Consider the following 20,264-nt stretch of genomic DNA (forward strand, 5'->3'; position numbering starts at 1 on the left):
ATCGCACCCCTTAAATAAGCCCTTAGATTTCCCAAACCAATGATAAGCTATTTTCCATTTAGAAAATTAAATCTGTGCGACTTTTTGGTTGTAGAAAGGAAAGCACCCATTCGCTGCCTTTTACAGATCAGCTTCTTCCTTGGAGGCACGGCCAATCACTGTGCTAGCAGGCTGCAGGAAAGCTGATGAAGCTGTTTGGAAGCAGTAAGTGACACCGCTGTCAACAGCATTAATCTGCACAGCTCCAAAGGAATCAGAGCACTCCGTTAGCATGCACCAGCCACAGGTCTACCCATGTCTCAGCGGCGAATATATTTCCCAGTCACAGCAGTTCTACTGAACCTTGCTCCTTGGAGAGATTTAGCCTGATATGTATAACTACTCTCAAAATGACATAAATCTATGATGGCTCTGTCTGCACTAAGGGTATGTTTATGTTTCAGAGCTCTGGCTGATTCAGACATTTCCCAAGCTCTGCTCTTACCCACACAGAAAACATTTTGCTCTGAGTTAGCAGAACAACTGGGGCATGGGCTTGAGTTCAGGTTTTGCTTCTGCTGATACTTGCACGCAACCCAGCTCTCAGCATAAAGGCAAGCTAAGCAAGCCTCCAGCCCCCTCCACAACTCCAGCTGGAAGATGCTTTCTGTTTCTCTCCTTCCTCTCCCAATATGGCACCACCTGCCAAGTTCAGTGTTTGAATACCAAACGTTCACTGTTTCTGCAGCGCACAGAAGGCTAAGCAATCAGACAGGTGAAGTTTTGTGGTTTACAGTCTGAATTCCTGGACTACATTCTCATTAAAAAGCTCTTGCTGACAGATGCCTCCAGAACTGCCTATTGAGAATAAGGAAGGTCCTTTTAGTTTACTTATAGCATCACTCTTGTGTCACTGCCAAAGGTCACCGCTCTGGGCCAGGTGACAGACTGAAATCCTGGGCAGCCCTGAGTAAACAGACACCCCAGTGCAGTTTCAGCACTCAGTACCACGGGATCTCTCCCCCACCAACCTTGCCCATGCAGCACCTCTACACAGTCTCATGGAGTCAGACAAGGAGATACAAAGGCTCACTGCTAAAGTTAAGTCTGCAGGGAAGTTATATCCTAGGAAGGGACGTGTTGGTTAGCAGGGGAGAGATTACCTTAGATAGCTATCTTGGCCAACCCTCACGGCTTCCACCCCTTTGGGCAGTGAGAAAGTATTCCTGCCAATAAAGAACTCGCTATATCTGTTCCTCAAATCCAAATATATTACACCAACAAGAGCATGTTTCTGCTGGTATGACAGACTTCAGATTAGTCGGTACAACCGTCAGCTTCTAGGCAAAGATGGTGGTTTGTAGAAGGAGGGGGAAGACAGCAATAAGCCTCTCACTGGCACTGCCAAGAATGATATGTGCGCTTCAGATCTGCTGCTCTCTCCCTAGCTCTCCTTCCCGATGTGGCCCTGAACCGATTCGAGAAACCACATCCCTAAGTGCCATCCCTATGCCAGCAACAATTTCTAATGCCAATGTGACCTGAATCATGAAAGCCGTATGGGCAGAAAGGGCTTTTCAATGATATGCCAACTGCATTGCACTACTCTGGCTTTTCATCAACTTCATTATGCCAGATACATTCTTGATGTGTCTACTGAAATAGCACAATTAAGCATAGACCAGCACTAGGATGTACAAGAGAAAAAGAAAAGAGAAAGATACACATACTTTAGAAGACAGAATGAAAAGTTTCAAGAGGTATCCAAATTATAAACACATGCACATATATGTATGGACATATCAAAATTACAGCTACTCTTGCCAGAAAGAACCAAAATGAGCACTTTCATAAAAGTTATACTTTGTCTTAACTGGACTTGTTGAAAATGCTCTGTATTAAAAAAAGCTGCAGAGGTTTCACCCACTTGGAGGAAAGGCACTGGTATTGCAGCAGACTGGCAGACAGCCAGAACACCCAGTTTAAGTGTATTTTTCCTCTACAGTTTTCAGTATTCCTAGGAGATAACCTTCCTCCCATTGACTGGGAAAGACTGGGTGGAGCAGCTATAAAAAAAACACAGGCAAAAAAAAAAAAAAAAAATTATTTTTTTTTTTTTTTTTAAATCCCATTTTTAACTGTTCTTTTTCAAAACTCTTCTGGGGTGAGTTGTGATGGGAGTATAAACCCTGCTGCTCAAAAGTACCCACCCTGAAGCTTTTCCTACAGAGCGCCTGAGCTGAAGCAATGTACTGCTCCCTCAGCAGACAGCTAGTCTGATCCTGGGTACTTCTTTCCCCTGCACCATGCTTTGAAACAGCCTTCAAAGATGACAGCTGGCACAACATGGAGCAGGATGCTGTGCCAACTATCTACAGTATAGTATTTCAGCTTATCACCCGTTCCTTTGAAATACCAACCTCAAAATAAAACACTTCATCAAAATGTGGATTGTTGGTCTTCTTTTTAACTTTAGTCTTTTTGGCTTCTGATCTAAATTAAAGAAAGAAAAAAAGAAAAGGGTAAGAAACAACGTTAGCAGAAGTGTGATCCTAGAACACAGACACTGAGGAACAGTCATCCACTTGATTTATCCGGTAAAACTGGAATGCCATGTGGCTCCAGCACAGCAAGGCACACACACTCACACACATTTAAGAGAGGGATTCACTGCATGCCTATTCCTCTGAAGTGGCAGTAATCACAGTTTCTTATCCTCTCTTAAACACAAGTCCTTGAACCCTGATTCTGTCACTCGCTTGACCCAGCAGAATCTTGTATCTGTACAAAACAACTGGCAAGAATGGGGCTCTGAGCAGCAACATTTAGGGGACGGTCTCAGTCTTGATGCGACTCAAAAATTCCTCATACCCTAAAAGCACAGGAGACAGGAGGATCGACAAAGCCATTTCTGTATTTTATATTTTAGAATCCTGGCCTGAGGAATCAATGAATGCTTTTCAGTGGTGTTAAATAATAAAAAAACCCCGAGAATTATTTCCTCAGCGAGAATATTTTTATTGCTGTATTACCACCCTTTTCCCTGCAGCCCCAACAGCACTTAGTTAATGTTATGTTATTGAATTATTATGAGCAGTGCTGTACAGAAGTCTCTTAAATTCTACTGCTCTGTAGGAAGAAGACATGGCAGACCTTCAAACCACTCACTGGGCAATAGGCCTGACAAAGTTCAGCACTGCCCATTCATCCTCTACAGGCAGTGCCATCCGCCTGCGCCTGCCTTTTAGAATACAGACATCTAACTGCTTGATACTGGGCTAGAGCCAGCCAATGCATTTCTCACAGGCCAGCCAACAGCTGTTCGATGATTTCCAAATGTTATGAACCTATGCTTGATTTGTTCTCGTTACCTACAAGTGAAAAGCTCTGTGTTGTCCTGTGTCACCAATCTTGCCCTACAGCTCTGCAGGCATAGATAAAACAGACACAGATGGAGAGGCACATCAGCCATGTGTAAAAGTGACCTACTAATCATTTCATCCCAGAATCTATCCCTCATTTCTCATGCAGCAAAGCTGCTTAGATAGCTTGTAACTGCTTATATGAACCAGACAACTCTATCTATTCTTTTACAGAGGTCAAGTAAAGCTGGGTCTAATTCCTAGTGCTGCTACAGGCTTCCTGTGTGACTTGAATGGGCCAGTCCACCAGTATACAATGTTTTCCCATCTGTAATACAGGCATAGAAACAGTTTTGGTCAGGAAGTCTGATGGCTCTGTAAGCACAAATCACGCAATAAGCAGCAGCACATTTGTTGAAATTTTTATGCTTGGCATTGCATAAATGCAGCAGAATAAAGTAGCTTTCCTACTCTAAAAGGAGAAGCCTTGAAAAATCCGGAGAGGAGAATGATGCACAGATTAAGAATATCCCACTATTCCTAGTTGGAGCTGAGAGATAAGAGAGACTAATCGTCTCCAGGACATAAGGCAGATTGCCTATCCCATCTCATCAGTCACACTTGCCAGTCAACCTCTTTACCGATAAGCCCATCTGGGAGGGGACTGGGAAGCAGGATGTAGAACAGGAGGCGATTAAGGCAAGCACAATTATTGGGCAATTACAAAGCAGTGGATGGGAATAAGCTGCATGCTGCTTGCTGGAGATAGGAGGCAATACTTCTCCCCCCACCAAAAACCAGACAGGAATAGGATGAGGCTGTGCTCCTTATTCTGAAGGGAAACACATTTTCAGTTGTTATACATTATCTGGACTGGGGAGAGGACGGAAGCAAACAAAGGTAAGTTTGGACATCCAAAGATACAAGGGTTAGTCAAAAAATTTCCTTATAGTTTAAGTAATAGCCACCCAGTACCATCTGAAACAAGTTACGGGCTTAAAATATCAAAGCATACAACTCAAATACACAGCTGATTAATGGAGATAAGGCATAACACACCGAGACAAAGATGAAGAATACAGACCAGTCTCAAAGACTCTTCTGCATGCAAGGTAAGTATTTGCCAAGAATGCATCTTATTTATAGTATTTTCAATAAATTGTTATACAACATTATGAATAACCCATGCTACCAAATCTGAGTCTTTGAGGTCATAGCAGAACTGTTTTGTTTCTACCATGGCACAGACCTAAAAGATGACTCTAGGTAAGCAGAAACAAAACAGTGACATCCAACAGCACAGGAAATTTTTATAACAGAACAGGAAAACTGAATCCAAATTTAGACTGAAGAGTATTATGCAGAATCTCGTTACCAAAAACCTCATTCCAAATTTTATCCATGCTATTATGCCCACATATATCGAATTATAGGACTGAGCCACCAAGGGCTTTTGACATACACATTAATTTGCCACACCTTTAAAGTGAAAAGACTCTAAATATTCACATACAGACGTGCATACTCTGCAAGATGTTGATGTATTCAGCTTTCTCTTCTGCCCCTGCCCAAAATTAGGCAATAAATTTGCTCAAAAACTGGCCTCCAACTGTGAGGTAAGAAGATGCACAAATTAAGCCTAGCCACAAATTACATACTCCAGGATATTCAAATTATTCAGGGATTATTCAGACCTTTACATACATCAAAACTGAAACAAGCCTCAAATTACTTACTCTAGTGTAATTCAGTAGTTCATACATGCACACACCAACACTTAACATATTCTAGTGGAGTCTAAATACTCCCATCTGTCCATCTGAGAATGCAGATTTATAATAGACAAAGGAAACAGAAACCATCCTTATAAAATGGAAGCTCTTCTATGTGCAATACTTGCCTGGAGGGTCCTGCTAAGGTAACGGTGGCGTAGGGATCACATTGCCCGTTGACAATGGGCAGCCCTTGGCACTCTAAAACTCTAGAAGAGAAGAAAATGCAGACAAACAAATCAATGAAATGGGAGGAGACTGGAGTGAAAATAAAAGCAATACATTTTCATTCTGTTCCCTTTTCACTATACTTTACACTAGGGAACAGAAGCGTCACTCAGCCCAAGCCTTTAATTTATACCTAAACTTGAAAACACATTTTGGCCTTAAATACTAACTTTAACGGGGTCAAAAATACTGTTAAATTAGAGAGAAACCTTAACTCAAAGGATTCTTATTATGCAAGTACAACAACTTAAGTTTCATGAAATAAGAGTCTGCTGACAAGATGGGAGCTGTCAGCACTTCAAAATTCTGTGACAATTTATTCACAAAAAAATAACCAGAATTTACTTCTGTAACAAAAGATTAAAAAAACCACACAGACAGATCCCAGCAGTAGTCAAGCAATTTCTCAGAGCTTTTGACAAAATTTGGCATGGGCTTATTTGTAAAGGTGAGTTAACTACAGACCAGGAGACAGTATGACACAGCCATCTTTCTCCATTAAACTTTTAAATAGCAAAACTGAAGAAACACATCCAGCAGTTCTACACTGAAGAAGTCAAGGAGACACTGGAGGGACAAAATGGAACAAATTGGGTTTTGCTGCAAGCCATGGTGAGAAATCTGTACTTCTGCACTCTCATTTCAACACCTCTTTGGAAAAAAAGAAGAAAAAACCCAACATAACCCCCCAAAACAGTGAAAAAATGTTTCATGTTTCACAAGGTAAAACGTACTGAGGAATGCAGCACCAATTGGAAACAAAGGCAGACAAGCCAGTTGCCAGGACTCTCCCTCCTGAAACAAGTTCTGCTTCCAACAGGTAAGCCTGTTGGGCTGATGTATTCACACAATTATAACTGGAAAATTTCAGTGGAGACAAACTCTGAAGCTCTTTGGGCAGGTGAGTAGTACTATACTTGCAGTGTAAAGTATCTTGCAAAATTCTGGGTGCTATAAAATCAGCAAGAAAAGCAATATCCATTTTACTGCTTTCAGTAACAGCAACTTTGATACCAATAAAAAAAAAAATTTAAAAATCAGTAGAGAAAAATTCAGTAACAGATAGTGCTCCACTATCCACAGATAGTGCTCCACTAATTTTATCCACAAAGCAAGTTATTTGGTAACATACGATGTGAACTTCAGATATAGTTTAAATACAGACCTATTACTTACTCTGCATAAAGGAAGGAAAAAATTTAAATATTCTGCACCAATACAGAAATCATTTTTGTGCCAGAGGAGGTACAACCTAGGTAGGTTACCACACTCCTAGAAGTACATGAAGACTGAAGATCACACTAAGGGGACACACAGGCAGCTGAAGTGCTATGTTACATTCATAGCTGGATTCTCACACCTATGATCCCGCAGAATAAAGGCCAAGTAATTGGCTTAATACAGACAGCCCCCAATAATGCACTCACTCAAGCTTCTCATTTGCATAGCCCCTATACACATGCAAAAGCATTTAGTTATTAACCTAGATGACTCCTCATTGCTGATTCACTAACACTAGTGCCAAAGAGAATTATGTTCCATATTCTGGATACTCAAGTGAAATCATAGATCAAAACCATAGAGAAAGTTAGGAAAAACTTGGATTGCATAGGCACTTATTTCTGGACTTCTGTTGTTTCACTACAAGTTTACCTTCCACACAGACAGAATTTAGAAGCCTCCCAGATGCCTAGTTTAGCAGGTATCCAATATTGCAGAGTGCTACCATGCAAACAGCAAAATTCAAGCCACAAAATCCATCCCAGCACCAGCTGGAAACGCAAGGCGCAAGCTCCAGGAACCCTTAACGTCAAGCAACACACAATAGATGCGATTTGGTTGTCTAAACACATGCATCTAGTGCCATTTGAGATGACTGAGCAGTTTCTTCCCTAGTCCCTTGCTGCGGCTCCAGAAAGGCAGGAGGTACCCACAGAACATGTATATTTGACAGCTCCACGCCTCTCAGAGGCTTCATAAACAGACTAAATGCCTGTTTTCAAGCAAGTCCTACTCCAAATTCACCCAGCCTACCTTACAGAAAAGGTGTAGAATAGGCTTTTTTGCATGTGTATTAATACAAGTATTCAAAACCGAAAGGAAAATGCTACTTACTAACTTTAAAAAGGGCAGATGTGAACAGAAAGAACACTTACAAGGAACTTTACATTGTAGCCTTCTGGCAGAGTAGCTAGAAGTGCAGGAGGAAAAACGCCTAAGTACCAGCAGAAAGCCTTTATGAAGAGGCAGGTCCAGCTTGATTTTCTTATGAGTAAAGGACAGACCACTTTCCTTCTAGTGGTCTTTACACTAATATGACTATGTTCACAGCAGAAACACTTTGCCAGTGAGCTACAGCATGACTGCTGGTAATTCTTCTAGGATAGCAGATGTGGCTTCAACACACTCCTGTTTGAACAGAACAATTGAACACCAAGTGTCAGTGTCAAACCCCTCACCCCCTTCCACTGCTTCCTTAAGGCAGCCCGTAAGTTCTTTAAAAATGAAATAGTAACTCAATGGCTTTATAGCAGTCAGCCAATTTTCTGCTGTTGATGAATGGCTTCCAAGGCACCTCTCATCCACACAGGAAGAACTATGTGATATTAAACACAGAGAAAGCATGTTCTGAGAAAGTACGATTCCTGTTTTAATAAAAGCAGTCCTTTCAAGAATATGCAGACAACAGAAAGTGATCCCAGACAGCATGATCTACACTTGAGGACATGCAGAGTTTATAAATCACTACGCAATAACATCACAGATGAATTTGAATGATGGAAAGTGTGAAGTTATCCACACAAAAAAAATCGGCATACTCTAACTATACACATATACAATGATAAGATCTATTCTAATATTGCCACACAAGAATTTGTTACAGGTTTTGTGGATAGCCCTCTATCATCATCACGTCAACTGTCAGCAACAGTTAAAAAGACAAACAGTATCACGAGCTGGTCAGAGAGACCACAACAACATATATCATTGGGCACTTGCATCTTGAATTGTGCGTGCTCTACAAAACATATGGAGAAGAACAGGATGACTTCTAATCGCTTGTGGTTCTCCCAGGTTTGTATTCTCCATCTCCAAAACCAAAAGTTATCCATTCATGAACAGCTTACAAAATCATGAATGGTGCGAAGAACATTTCCTCACAAAATAAGAATTAAGGGGTACATAATGAAATTACCAGACAGCAGGTTTAAAATAAACAAAAGGAAGTACTTTTTCCACACAAAGTGTAATGAAATTGCAAAACTTATTGCCATGGGATGTTGTGGAGGCCAAAAGAATACATGGATTCAAACCAGGACTACGTGAACTCATGGAGTGTAGGTCTGTAGGCAGCTATTAAAGCTTAATGGTCCAGAAGCCTCCTCCAGTGGAAGAAAGCCCAAATTGCTGATTGAGAAGGGTGTAACACTGGAGCAATCATACCATATTTGAAGTATCACTCACCAGCAAATATCAGAAACAGTACTAGCCTAGACTAGAGAGGGATTTAACACAGTAGGGTAGTTTTTACATTCTCAGGGGAAAAAAAAAAAAACACAAACCCAAACAACAGACAAAACAAAAGAAAAAAACAAAATACACAGGTGTTCTCATACAGTCAAGATGACCTAAGAGTAAGACGTTTCTTTGTGTGCAGTTGAACTCAGAAAAGCAAAAACAACCTTGAAAGAAACAAAATGTGGGAAAACAGGAAACAGACACCGACATAAACTGTATCCCAAGCCTTTCAGGTAATTTAAAAGCGGTTATTGTTTAAGGACGTTGGAGAAAGCAGGCAAAAGACTGAAGACTTAGGATTTTGAGGAAGGAAGGCTTTGTCTGGAGAGGGACTCATTCTGGTTCTTATATTTTACTAAGCATTGTAGGGAATAAAATTCATCAAGGCACAGGTCTGGTCAACTCATGTTAGTATACCCTCATTAGCTGCAGGAAACTGTAATCCTAGAGCTGCTTTCACTACGGCCACTTTCTTCAGGCATGGGAAAATCCTGCTGGATAAATTAACACTCCTCCTCTCTCAACCTGGTACCAAAATACTGGCTTTAATTGGCAAGCAGGAAAAGAGCTAGAACAAAATGACAGCTACCCAGAGACATGATAAAATGGAGCCTCAATTCTGCCACATGGGTATCACATGACAACTGACAGTTCATATCTGGATTAGATGAAAAAAACATACAAAAAGAAATTTATAATAAAGGTATAATCTCTAGTGGGGGGGCACACTGGGAAGCAGTGAATAAAGCCAGTAAAAATGAAATGCCTTCGCTCTAATCATCTGCAGAATTAATTTAACATACATGTACTCGGATAATGAAAAAAAGCCTAGGCAATCAAGATTATTCAAGAATTACAAGTCAACTCATCAGGCCCCAGAAGAAAAATGTCTGGTGGCTGCTAGAATCTTTTCTGCCCAACTGGTAGTTTCTGATCATTAGCTGTCTCGAGCCCAGCTGGGGCAGGGTGAGCCATCCCTCGCAGCTAGCCTGGCTGGGCTGGGCTAAGGTTAGTGCTGGGTCGTATGGGAAAACTCTAAATGCAGCTGCCTCACTATATTTTGCTTGTGGTTTATAAAATTAACAGGTTTCAAGGAACAAGACATTTCAGTTTTCAGTGTGGTTCATGACCAAACCTTCATGAGAGTAAATAAGCTATGGAAAATTCCCAGAGGGGAAAAGAAAACCTCAAACCCAAACACACCATGAGCATGCCCTCTTGCCTTTAAATTACATGATTACAGAAGTTGAGAGGGAGGCAGGAGGAGAAGGTTTTGAAAAAAGACAAGATTTTTCAACAAGGACTAAGCAGCTCACCTCTGACAGTACAGGCATTCCCTCTGTCTCTGGGCTGCCAACCAAGAGCTGTAGGCTGTAGTCACAGACAGCTCCTACACAATCACACTCAAAACCAGGTTTAACACAGGCGAGCAACATCAGGGTGATGCAAGCCTGTAGGCATTCCACACCCCTTCCTTGGAATCGCAAAAATTATTTAAAAATTATAGGCCTTCCGATCAGTTCAGGATGCACATGTGTCATCGACATCCTTGTGTGCCAGAATGGATGATCAATGCAAAAACGGACACAAAGAAACCAGAAGGGACGTAGCTGTTCTTAAAACACGTATCCCTATTTACTGTTCTTCCAGACTGAATCACTTCCAGTGTAGCTAGTCAGGCTCCGTTCTTCCCACAGTTTCAACCTAGGGGAGGGAACAGCACACTGTTGCCATTCTCTCTTCCTCAGATCAGACTGTTTTCTCACTGTGATTCCTCAACAGAAAATAAATACATCTTTTTTTCTACACAGTCTTGCTTTCTATCACTGTACATAATCCATGTATTTTAATTGCTTTCATGTACATACTGGGTTCCTGGGATCGATCTTAATGCTTGGCAACTTTACTGATAAGTCTTCTTAATATTCTATTTCCAGCCTCCACTTGTTCCAGCCCTCTCCCATTTCTTTACCTTGAGGCTTTGTCCCATCTCATATGCGTATTTTTTGGCCGCACACAGGTTCTTCTCCGCGTCATTTCAAAGACAAGGGACTTCCTCCTCCTTCCTGACTCTAGTGATCTAACTACTTGAACACTCAGTACTTTGTGTGGTAAGCCTAACCAGACAGAGAAGTACCAACTTAAAAGCAAACTTTTTGGCAGATTTGTCAGAACTGTCATCAAAACAATGCATCTTTGGCTTATACTAAGTATTTGTTTGGTAAGGTACATTCCCCAGTGCTGGGTATGTGACTTACTTTCTTAAATGTCTCTGGATCTTCCTCTTTTTTTTTTTTTCTTTTTTTTTTTTTCTACTGACTATAGGGTCATCTTGTAACATATGTACAATCCCGAGTACCTTGTCTTCCAGGGGTAACAGAGCACCTCTGAATAGTCTCCCTTTGTGAATGGACTTCTCAGGGCATATAAAATAAGCTATTAATCTTTAACTTCATAATAGAGTAATCCAGCCTTTTCATCTAGTCTGACAGTAAAGAAGTGGCATTTCTCCTTTCCTTGCTGCATTCAGTTCATTCCTGAATGTCCGTTTCTTTCAGTGCAGCCTTGCATCACAATCTGAGCTCCTTACTCATTCCCAGTGGTTTAAGAGGAACTTCGAGGTAACACTGCATGATAGACTTCCACGTGTACCTTAGCCAGCTTCACATCTGTGCTGGCACGTGGTAGCTGCTCTCAGACCAGTGAGCTGACTTCTGTCTTCCACTTCAAGCAGGGACTGTTCCCAGGCCTCCTCCTTATTCCCTTGGTCTGAGTGTGACCAGGACCTTGCTAAACCAGTCATATTCACATGTTTTAGAGGGGCTTTGCCTGGATGTATCTGCATCCACCACTACTAAGCACAAAGGCACTACATCTAGCTCAGAAATTCCCTGAATCATAAGTTTCTGGAGGCCAGGAGAGTGTATCACCGTATGACTGTTCTCATAATTCTCCATCTCCTACTGGACACACTCAGAGACAGCGTCCTGGCTTTTGGTCTGATCAGATGTTACATCTGAACTGCTGTTAGTGCACCTTCAGACAAACCTTGCACTCCCTCTTCACTTCCAAAGTAATCTACCAGATCTTCATTTGGGGTTTAACACAAACACACAACCCTTTTTTGCCAAGAGGCTGAGTGGCCTGTTTCTTCTGGAATAAGGCAAAAATTTTCACCATTTCCTCAACTCCAGTTTTAAATTACACTCTGCCTCCATGTGCTGCTTTTGGCTGGGATAGAGTTAATTTTCTTCACAGTAGCTAATATGGGGCTACGTTTTGGATTTGTGCTGAAAACAGTGTTGATAACACAGGGATGTTTTAGCTATTGCTGAGCAGTGCTTATACAGAGCCAAGGGCTTTTCTACTTCTCCCCCCACCCCACCAGCGAGCAGGCTGGGGGGGCACAAGAAGTTGGGGGGGGAAACACAGTTGAGACAGCTGACCCCAACTGACCCAAGCGATATTCCAGACCATAGGACGTCAGGTTCAGCACATAAAGCTGGGGGAAGAAGGAAAGGGTAGACATTCAGAATTAAAGCATTTGTCTTCCCAAGTCAGTTAGGCATGATGGATCCCTGCTTTCCTGGAGATGGCTGAACATCTGCCTGCTGATGGGAAGTAGTGAATGAATTCCTTGTTTTGCTTTGCTTGCATGTGTGGCTTCTGCTTTACCTGTTAAACTGTCTTAATCTCAGACCATGAGTTTTCTCACTTTTACCCTCCTGATTCTCTCCTCCATCCCACTGTGAGGGAGGTGAGCGAGCAGCTGGGTGGTGCTTAGCTGCTGGCTGGGGTTAAACCACGACACTCCATCATCAAAAATACTAAGATAATCATGTCCCAACCTCCTCAAAATTTCTTTACCAATCCATACTCTGACTCTGCCTTGCCCCTGTCCGTAGGGAATATTGAGGCTAGCAATACTGCCTCCATGTATTGAGTCAAGCCCTTCTCTGGATGAACATTTGAAGCCAAAGGATCATGCCTACTCCCAGTAAGCAAACTCTAGTCAGGTAAGATTTCAAAAGTACCTATTCCTTGACTTTTCGAAGTAATCTGCTTTTACCAAAATGAGATTTCCTACTATTCTTCTCACCTGAATGCTTTTTGTACTGGAGACAGACCAGTTTCCTCTGAAGGCAGTTTGAACATACTGTGAATTGTCCACAGTGATGTGCTCTGGTTCACCTTCAGACACTAAATATTACAGCATTATGTAGTCTCTGGTGACCACTGACCACACCTGGTAGAATGAACCAGGGAAAGGAAAGGATGGAACAATGTCCAAGTAGATATATGCATACTGGGGCGGGGGGGCGGGGGGAGCAATGCTTACTTTGTCATCATGATTTTTCAAGCCATTTCCCCACTACATTTTTTCATGTCTCCAGGAAACCTGAAACCAGAGTCTCTATCCAATCCTCAGCCACACTACTGCTCCCCAATCTATCCTTCCATCTCTTTTACTGGACCTCCAGGAAAACCACTCGCCTTTAGGAACTCCAGCAGTACCCTATCCTCTTTGGATGATACCCTCCTCCTTCTGGGTTTGGGGTTTTTTTTGGTGAACAAACATGTTCTGGCTTACAAACAAAAAAGCCCTTGCTATCCCCTTAACCTCCGAGAGGATTAATGCTTAACTAGAGCTACTTTTTTCCCCTTCACGTGACAACTCACTTTGCCACAAAGATCTGTGGCACTAAATGAAATCCTGCCCCATTCAAACAAATGGCACAACTTTAAGTGGGACCAGCATTTCACTCAGTGCATATTCCCTTAAAATAAAAGCTGTACAGTATTTGATGCATTGGCTCTGAAACATTTATATACAAGGTACATTACACACTCAAAACCACCCCCATTTCAGCTTCTGAAATCTGGATAGAGCTTATACAGATCAGAGGAACAGGTTGTGCAGGCAACTATTTTGATTTTTCTCTTTAAAATACTCTCCAAAGCCTCCACACCAAAAGCACAACAGAAAGCTTGAAACTCTGAGATTACAGCTTGCAACCCCACATAAGTACTCCCTCTTATTCTCCATTCCCAGTTGCGTCCAGAATGGTTGCAATCCATCAAAACATTTAAACACATTCTTAAACTCATGCTATCCTGAACATAGGCTCCTCCCTGAGCTGACCTACAGCAGTTTTTGCAGCCTCATGCAGCACCTAGATTAGCTTTTAGTCTTAACTAGAAAGCTCTGTATGCACAACACTTCTGTCACACACACAATTCTTGTTAACACAAGGCTGTTAATGGTGATTTCCTTCAGACAGAGCAGAGGAAGAGGAATTGACTGTTAATGTTTGGGTTTGAACAACAATTTCCTTCCCAGGTATTTACTGAAGATATTTAATAGCAAATCAGGAACAAATATTCATACAAAGCCAATCAATAATATACAGAAAGCAAATGAAAGCTAATGAGCACAACCCCTGCTTCCACAATCTAAACCAAATAATATTAGAGATATTACAGTAAAACTACAGACAATGCAAAAAACTGTTTCATTAAATGTAAGGAAGAAATAAAGTTAATACATATGCATCCCTAAAACCACTATCACTTCAAATAAACTGCAAAATTTTCTCATGTCAGTAGACATCTAAACATTTCTTAATAGTTTAAAAATCACACAGACTTTTTTCTGCTATTAATATGGGAGCTGTCCTCCATGCTACAGTTCAAAACATCCAACTTGCTTCCCAGCATCAGCTCTAGAAGGACTTTTAAAACCACGCATTTACAGAGTACCATCTGTACTCTCTACTAAATAAAGAGAACAGACTAAAAAGTGGGTGTCAGCCATCCTGTTCTCACAGGACAAGGAGTTAATCCATTAGCAGTTAAGCCAGTTTGAGTCATTACAGAAGAGTTGCAAGCTTCCTAAAAGCTACTTCAGAAAAGTTTTTAGTTAATATAAAAAATGGTTAAATTATCTGCTGTGACAGTGCCCTGAGGCCTTAAACAAAGACACAAGCTTGCTGAAATTTTTAACTGCACTGATTTAGTGACTATTACTGGCACTGACATCATCATTTCCTCCTGCCTTGGTCTTGGACTTGCAACCCCAGTTATTAACAGGGGGTGATAGGTGAAGGACAGGAGAGTAAAGAGGAAGGGTAAGTAAGAAGGAGTTATTCCTAGCACACGCTGATTTTCCGAGGGGACAGAAAACCTAAATACAAGTTGCAGCAAAGCAAGAAGTATGTCAAAATTATAAGGGAATAGCAACACAAAAGAATAGGTACAATCAGGAAAGGATAAATCAGCTTAGTGACAGTACTATATTGGTTCTTGTAGGGAAAGTGAGGAAATTTTAATTTGATTTAGTACGGCAGGAAGACAAGGAATGGGTCAACATATCAAGGCAGTTGCAGAAGCATTTGTGTTAAAGCAGCGTGGCAAGGAATGCAAGATGAGTGAAGCACAAAACAACAATTACAACATGCAGCAAACGATTAGAGCCTAGACAACAGCTTTAGCTGAGCTGACTGTGGCCTATGGCAATATTACATGGAAACAATGAGATACTGTCTCTACAGGCAGATAAGGAAAGAAAGAAGACCAAAGACCAAAAGGCAGCATGGGAGTCAGACACAGAAAGGCTGTTATAGCTACATAATGAAGCCAGCCAGTGACACAAAAATCTCCCATGTTGTTTTTCTTTGCTTGGAAACATAGGTCGGTCTCGAGAAGACGCACAGTGTGTTATATGGGATATACAGGGTTTCTGGAAAGCAAACTGCAATGATCTCTGACTTGAGGCCTGGCCAAGTTTAACCTGCTCCCAGGAAGGAGCTGCCAGCACACAGCACAATCCCTCCTTTCAGGCAGTGCCTGCATGTCACTGTGTACATACGTGCATGAGCACATAAGCAAACAAAATAAGCTGCATGAGCATGTCCTGACTTTTCCCCTCTGCCAGCCAGTGGGGACCACAAACATCTACAAAAAGGGCAAAAGTTACCAAGAAATCACCCCCCAAAAAGGCTTTTGAGCCTACTGGCAGGGATCTGATTACAAAGTAAGTAAAAATATAAGAGAGGAAGAGACTAAAACTAGAAGCTTTAAAGACCGTATGACTGAGAGAAGGAAATAAGGCACCCCAGGGGGATGGGGGTGAGAGGGTATTCAACTGTAAGAAACAAAACAGCAAAACAGAAGCTGCATGTCTTTAACTTACCCAGGGGTTTCCTACCTAGCTGGTGAGTAAGGATTTCCTCCAAAGTGCTGAGTATAGCCAAGCCAAACTACTATCCCAGGTTGGTAATATTTTAAATAAAAATTCAGACATGCTGGGAAGTGACCTGAACAGATAGAAATCTGTAACAACTGGAGAGCATGAAGTACAGCAGATTGGAGGAAAGCAGCTAAATCTCATGCCACAACACACTTGAACCACAGGGCGCAATAACCCTGACCTCTTGGGCAAAGCGAATGCATCAGCTGAGAGTCTGGATCAAATCTCAACAACTTTTGGGTGGCGGGAGTGCACACAGGAAGGGAAGACAAGGGAATGAGATGGTTTAAAGCAAGCTATGGCACCAACAGAATGAAAACCCAGCCAGCTTCTTCTCACCTCTACCCAGTCCAAGTATAATGATTTCTCTACTAAATAAATCCTTGAAGACTCTTTCACATAGATTCTCACATCATATATTTAATTAGATGTTACAGTAGCAAATACACCTTTCTAAATGAAGAAAAAAAACAAAAACAAACCCTCACAGTTTAAAAAGAAAAGAAGTAATTATTTGTGGACCTAGAAAACAATCAAAGGTGCCTTCAAACACTACATGGAGGCTACAACCTTCTGTATTGGGCATGCCTTGTCACACCTGAGGTAGGTGGAACTTTTAATTCTTTAAAAACACAACTTGAAACAACTCAGAACAACTTTTGATTACATTTATGTGAATAATCAGATGATCTGGGATCTTGATTAACAGTACTTATTAAAGGGCAGTGATCTTTCCTACACATGCAATACTTTCATTAAGGAATTCAAATGAAGCTGATTGATCACTACTACTGAAACCTGATGACAGTTAAGTTGCCAACTGAGTCCCAAAGTAATGCTGATGCATTGAATTCATTTCGACAAGAGAACTGGGCTAAGGTTATACAAATTGTGTCACAGTTAATGTGAAAATGCTCTCCAATTAGAATTCAAGAAATAATACTAATAACTTGATGATGTCTAGATTTACATAACTAAAAAGATGTTAACATCCCATTGATTATTGCATTGTCTGTAATAACAAGCAGGGGAGGTAAAAAAATTATAAAAAGTATCACAAAGTAACAGCTATTTAACAGTAAAAATCAAGGCATTATATCCTCAAAAACTATGTTTTATTAAAAAACAAAGTACAGAAATGTTCAATCCAAATCAGCATTCAGATACACCAAGTTTGTGAAAGGCAAGAAGCAGAACTGTGGAGTCTTCTTTAGTTATCCAAACAGCAACATGATCAGGCTTGTTAGAATTTCATTTACCTAATTTTTTTTTACACTAAGGCAGACAGAGCTATTCATTCCAAGAAGCACAAACATCATAGGCATTAAAAAAGCACGTTTTGTAATACTCCTTCCCATGAAATCAACTGAAAAATCCTCCTCAATGTCTCTGACTTGGCAAGAGGAGAGATCAAATAAGATTCATGAACCATTCATTTGAAAAACAGCTGTCACAGGATGGTGACTTGCCTACTTTGAATCGTTCCTCTGGTCCTACAAGGCCACTTACTTCATTGTGACACTTGATTATGCTAAAATCACTGAAGTGGGTACTGAAACATCTCACATGTAAGACAATACATGTGCAGCTTTTCAAAGCTATTCAGAGCTGGTGTAACACCTCCGTTGATCAACTGCTGTCCTTTCTACTTATAACAGTACTGGCTGTACTGTTATGACTGTTGGTGTGCTTAGCTCCTGCTACAGCCTCTCCCTTACAAGCTTCAGCAAAGAAAGGGACCATCTCTCCTGGAGACATGCTATACTGTTCTGCGTCTAGAGGATCACACTGTGAATATAATACAGAAGTTGCAGGAAGGATGTTTTGGGGCCATTCTGTGGAAACACCAAAGAAAGCTGGGCCCGCAGACAAAACCTTCCATTAGCACTAAAACCTTCTTAACAAAGCATCATCCTCTGCAACACCACAACTGTAAAGCACCAGACTCCGAAGACTCTCTACAATTTTTAAGAGATTAGGAAAATACCCACCTGGAATGATCCTGCCTGATGCTTTCTCCTCTAAAAACATATCAACATACTGTCTTACAGGTAGTGTTTCAGAAAAAAAACCCACCAAACATTAGATGATTTAGACTTTTCTGAGTGATGGCCTACTACTGAGTCATCACAGACCAATACCCAGAAGGTGCCTGGAGAAGAAGGCACAGACTTTTAATGGAATACGAAATACCTCCACCAGCTGGATGGGATAAAGCACCAGATGAGATTTCCTGCACAATGAGAGCACATCACAATGGTAAACCTGGTACCCTACCAGGAGCAAAGCATTACACACATTGTGAACAGTTTCCACTGGCACACTGTCCCATTTTACTTTCTACCCTGAAAGGTCATGTCCTAGGTTCAGCTAAAACCTATGATATCCCAGCCAAAGAAGGCTCTGCTTCACCAAGGGGTGGTTATACTGTTGTTTGTACAGCACTAAGATCACTGGTGATGAGAAAAAAAAAAAAAAGCAAAGTAAGTGCTCTTTTAAAAAAGTTTTTAGTGTCTTGTCACTTTAGATCTTCTTAGGGAAAAACAAGATGCAAATTAAGGGCATGGTCAGGTAGGCATTCTGGTATAACCAGCTCTAATTAGTAGCCCACATCAGCTTTATAATTCCTATAATTCCAGTTATGGCACAAATAGTTCATACTTGCTTTAAGTTTCTCCTCATATTTTTGGACCAAAAGGGATAATTGGGATCACATAGTCTGGCCTCTTAAGACAGTGATGAAAGCTCTCACCTAGTCAAGTTGTGCAATGAATTCGTGATGTCTACTGTATCTCCAGAGCACCTTCTTTAAAAGAAATTGAGGCTTAACTCAAAGGACTCACAATGATTAAAATATCCTTACAATGTTCTGCAGGTAACTGTTCACTGATTAATGATAATGACTAAAGGAAAAAAAAAAAAAAAAAAAAAGAAGCGTTTTACTACTTGTTTCCCACTAGATTAGCCTTTAGCTTCCAACGATTGGGTACCACTGCAGTAAGAATAAGTAACCATGCAATCAGGACTCTCCTCTGAATATCGTGCATACTGTGGTTTCATCACTTTGATTTATGCAAGAAAAATTTCAAACACGCTCACTTTGAGATGCATTTATCAGGTCTTCAATTCTTCCTGTAGCTCTTCTATGAACCCTTCTGAGTTTAACAGCATCCTTTTCCGGATCTCCTAAAGATACAGGCTTATGAGAAAACCCTTTCCGCCTACATTTGGCAATCAATCTCCCACTGATGATTATTTTGAAGGAGTTGGTGATTTCCACGAAATTTGAAAAAGTGGTAGAGATCTCAAAAGATACTCCAGCTCTGCAACTTTTGTTAAACCCAATGGCTGTGCAGAAAAGAGAGCACCACTGGATGTCCCCAGGGAAGAAAGGGCTGCACATGGCAGCTCAGCGATTCTCTGTAGCCTTTGACTCAACAGTACATAAATAGCAAGAGTCGGCCATCACACCGTGCCACCTCTTACCAACATGATGTTTAGGCTAGCAGGGCAGGACACTGGACAATAAGGCAGTGGCTGTCAAACAACTAAAAGGGTAACACCGTGTGCATCCAGTACATCTGCAGCTGTATACAGTCTGGCTGAATTCTTGCTTCTGTTTGAAGCCTGTATGAAATTACAAAACCATCAGCTTGGAAGCAAGTCAACTGTAAAATGAGTTAAAATTAATTGCAGACACTACTGCCTCCAAAAGCATGGCCTCCTTGCCAATTTCTTTGCTTGTTATAATGGTATCTTGTATTTTCTTTCAAAATATTTCCCTTTTTTCTTTATATTTGAGAGAACAAAATAATTAAAGGAGAAGCCTTGTACAGTGGGAAGTAAAAGAGTGGGACAGTGAAAGTGACTGATCTCAAAGTGGTATTAAATTACAAATGTATGTTAAAGGACTTTTAATCTTTCCCACTCACAAGTGCTTTGTATGTTACAAATACATAATTAGCAACACAGATGAAATATTTCACAATCAGCTCTTATTGAAAATGCCAGAAAATGGCATCCAAGGTCTACAGTAGACACCAGGTGATTTTAACACTGTGGACTCTGGAAAGAACTTGGTCGTAGTACATAAGCAGTTGCGCCCCTGGTACAATAATGTACCCAGAAACATGAACATGATTTCTAGCTCATCCG

General features: G+C 41.0%; 1 protein-coding gene and 1 long non-coding RNA gene across 4 annotated transcripts in view; one reads left to right on the forward strand and one right to left on the reverse strand.

Annotated features, from left to right (window-relative positions):
* The window catches only part of RASA3 (RAS p21 protein activator 3), a 134,143-nt gene that overhangs the window by 29,037 nt on the left and 84,842 nt on the right, over window positions 1-20,264 (reverse strand). For both annotated transcript variants that reach the window (XM_029999007.2, XM_029999006.2), the window contains exons 6-7: window positions 5,242-5,322; window positions 2,400-2,472 (exon numbers count right to left, since the gene is read on the reverse strand). In XM_029999007.2, coding sequence (XP_029854867.1) covers window positions 2,400-2,472; window positions 5,242-5,322 — 154 coding nt within the window. The remainder of the gene's footprint in view (window positions 1-2,399; window positions 2,473-5,241; window positions 5,323-20,264) is intronic.
* Window positions 3,036-6,354, forward strand: LOC121232548. Of its 2 annotated transcripts, none has more exons than XR_005931173.1 (3): window positions 3,036-4,453; window positions 5,856-5,953; window positions 6,039-6,354. It is a non-coding gene; the product is annotated as an uncharacterized LOC121232548 (long non-coding RNA). The 2 variants fall into 2 exon arrangements; XR_005931172.1 differs by having other exon boundaries at window positions 6,065-6,354.

The sequence above is a fragment of the Aquila chrysaetos genome, chromosome 23 (assembly GCF_900496995.4).
Source record: "Aquila chrysaetos chrysaetos chromosome 23, bAquChr1.4, whole genome shotgun sequence".
NCBI classification, from domain to species: domain Eukaryota; kingdom Metazoa; phylum Chordata; class Aves; order Accipitriformes; family Accipitridae; genus Aquila; species Aquila chrysaetos.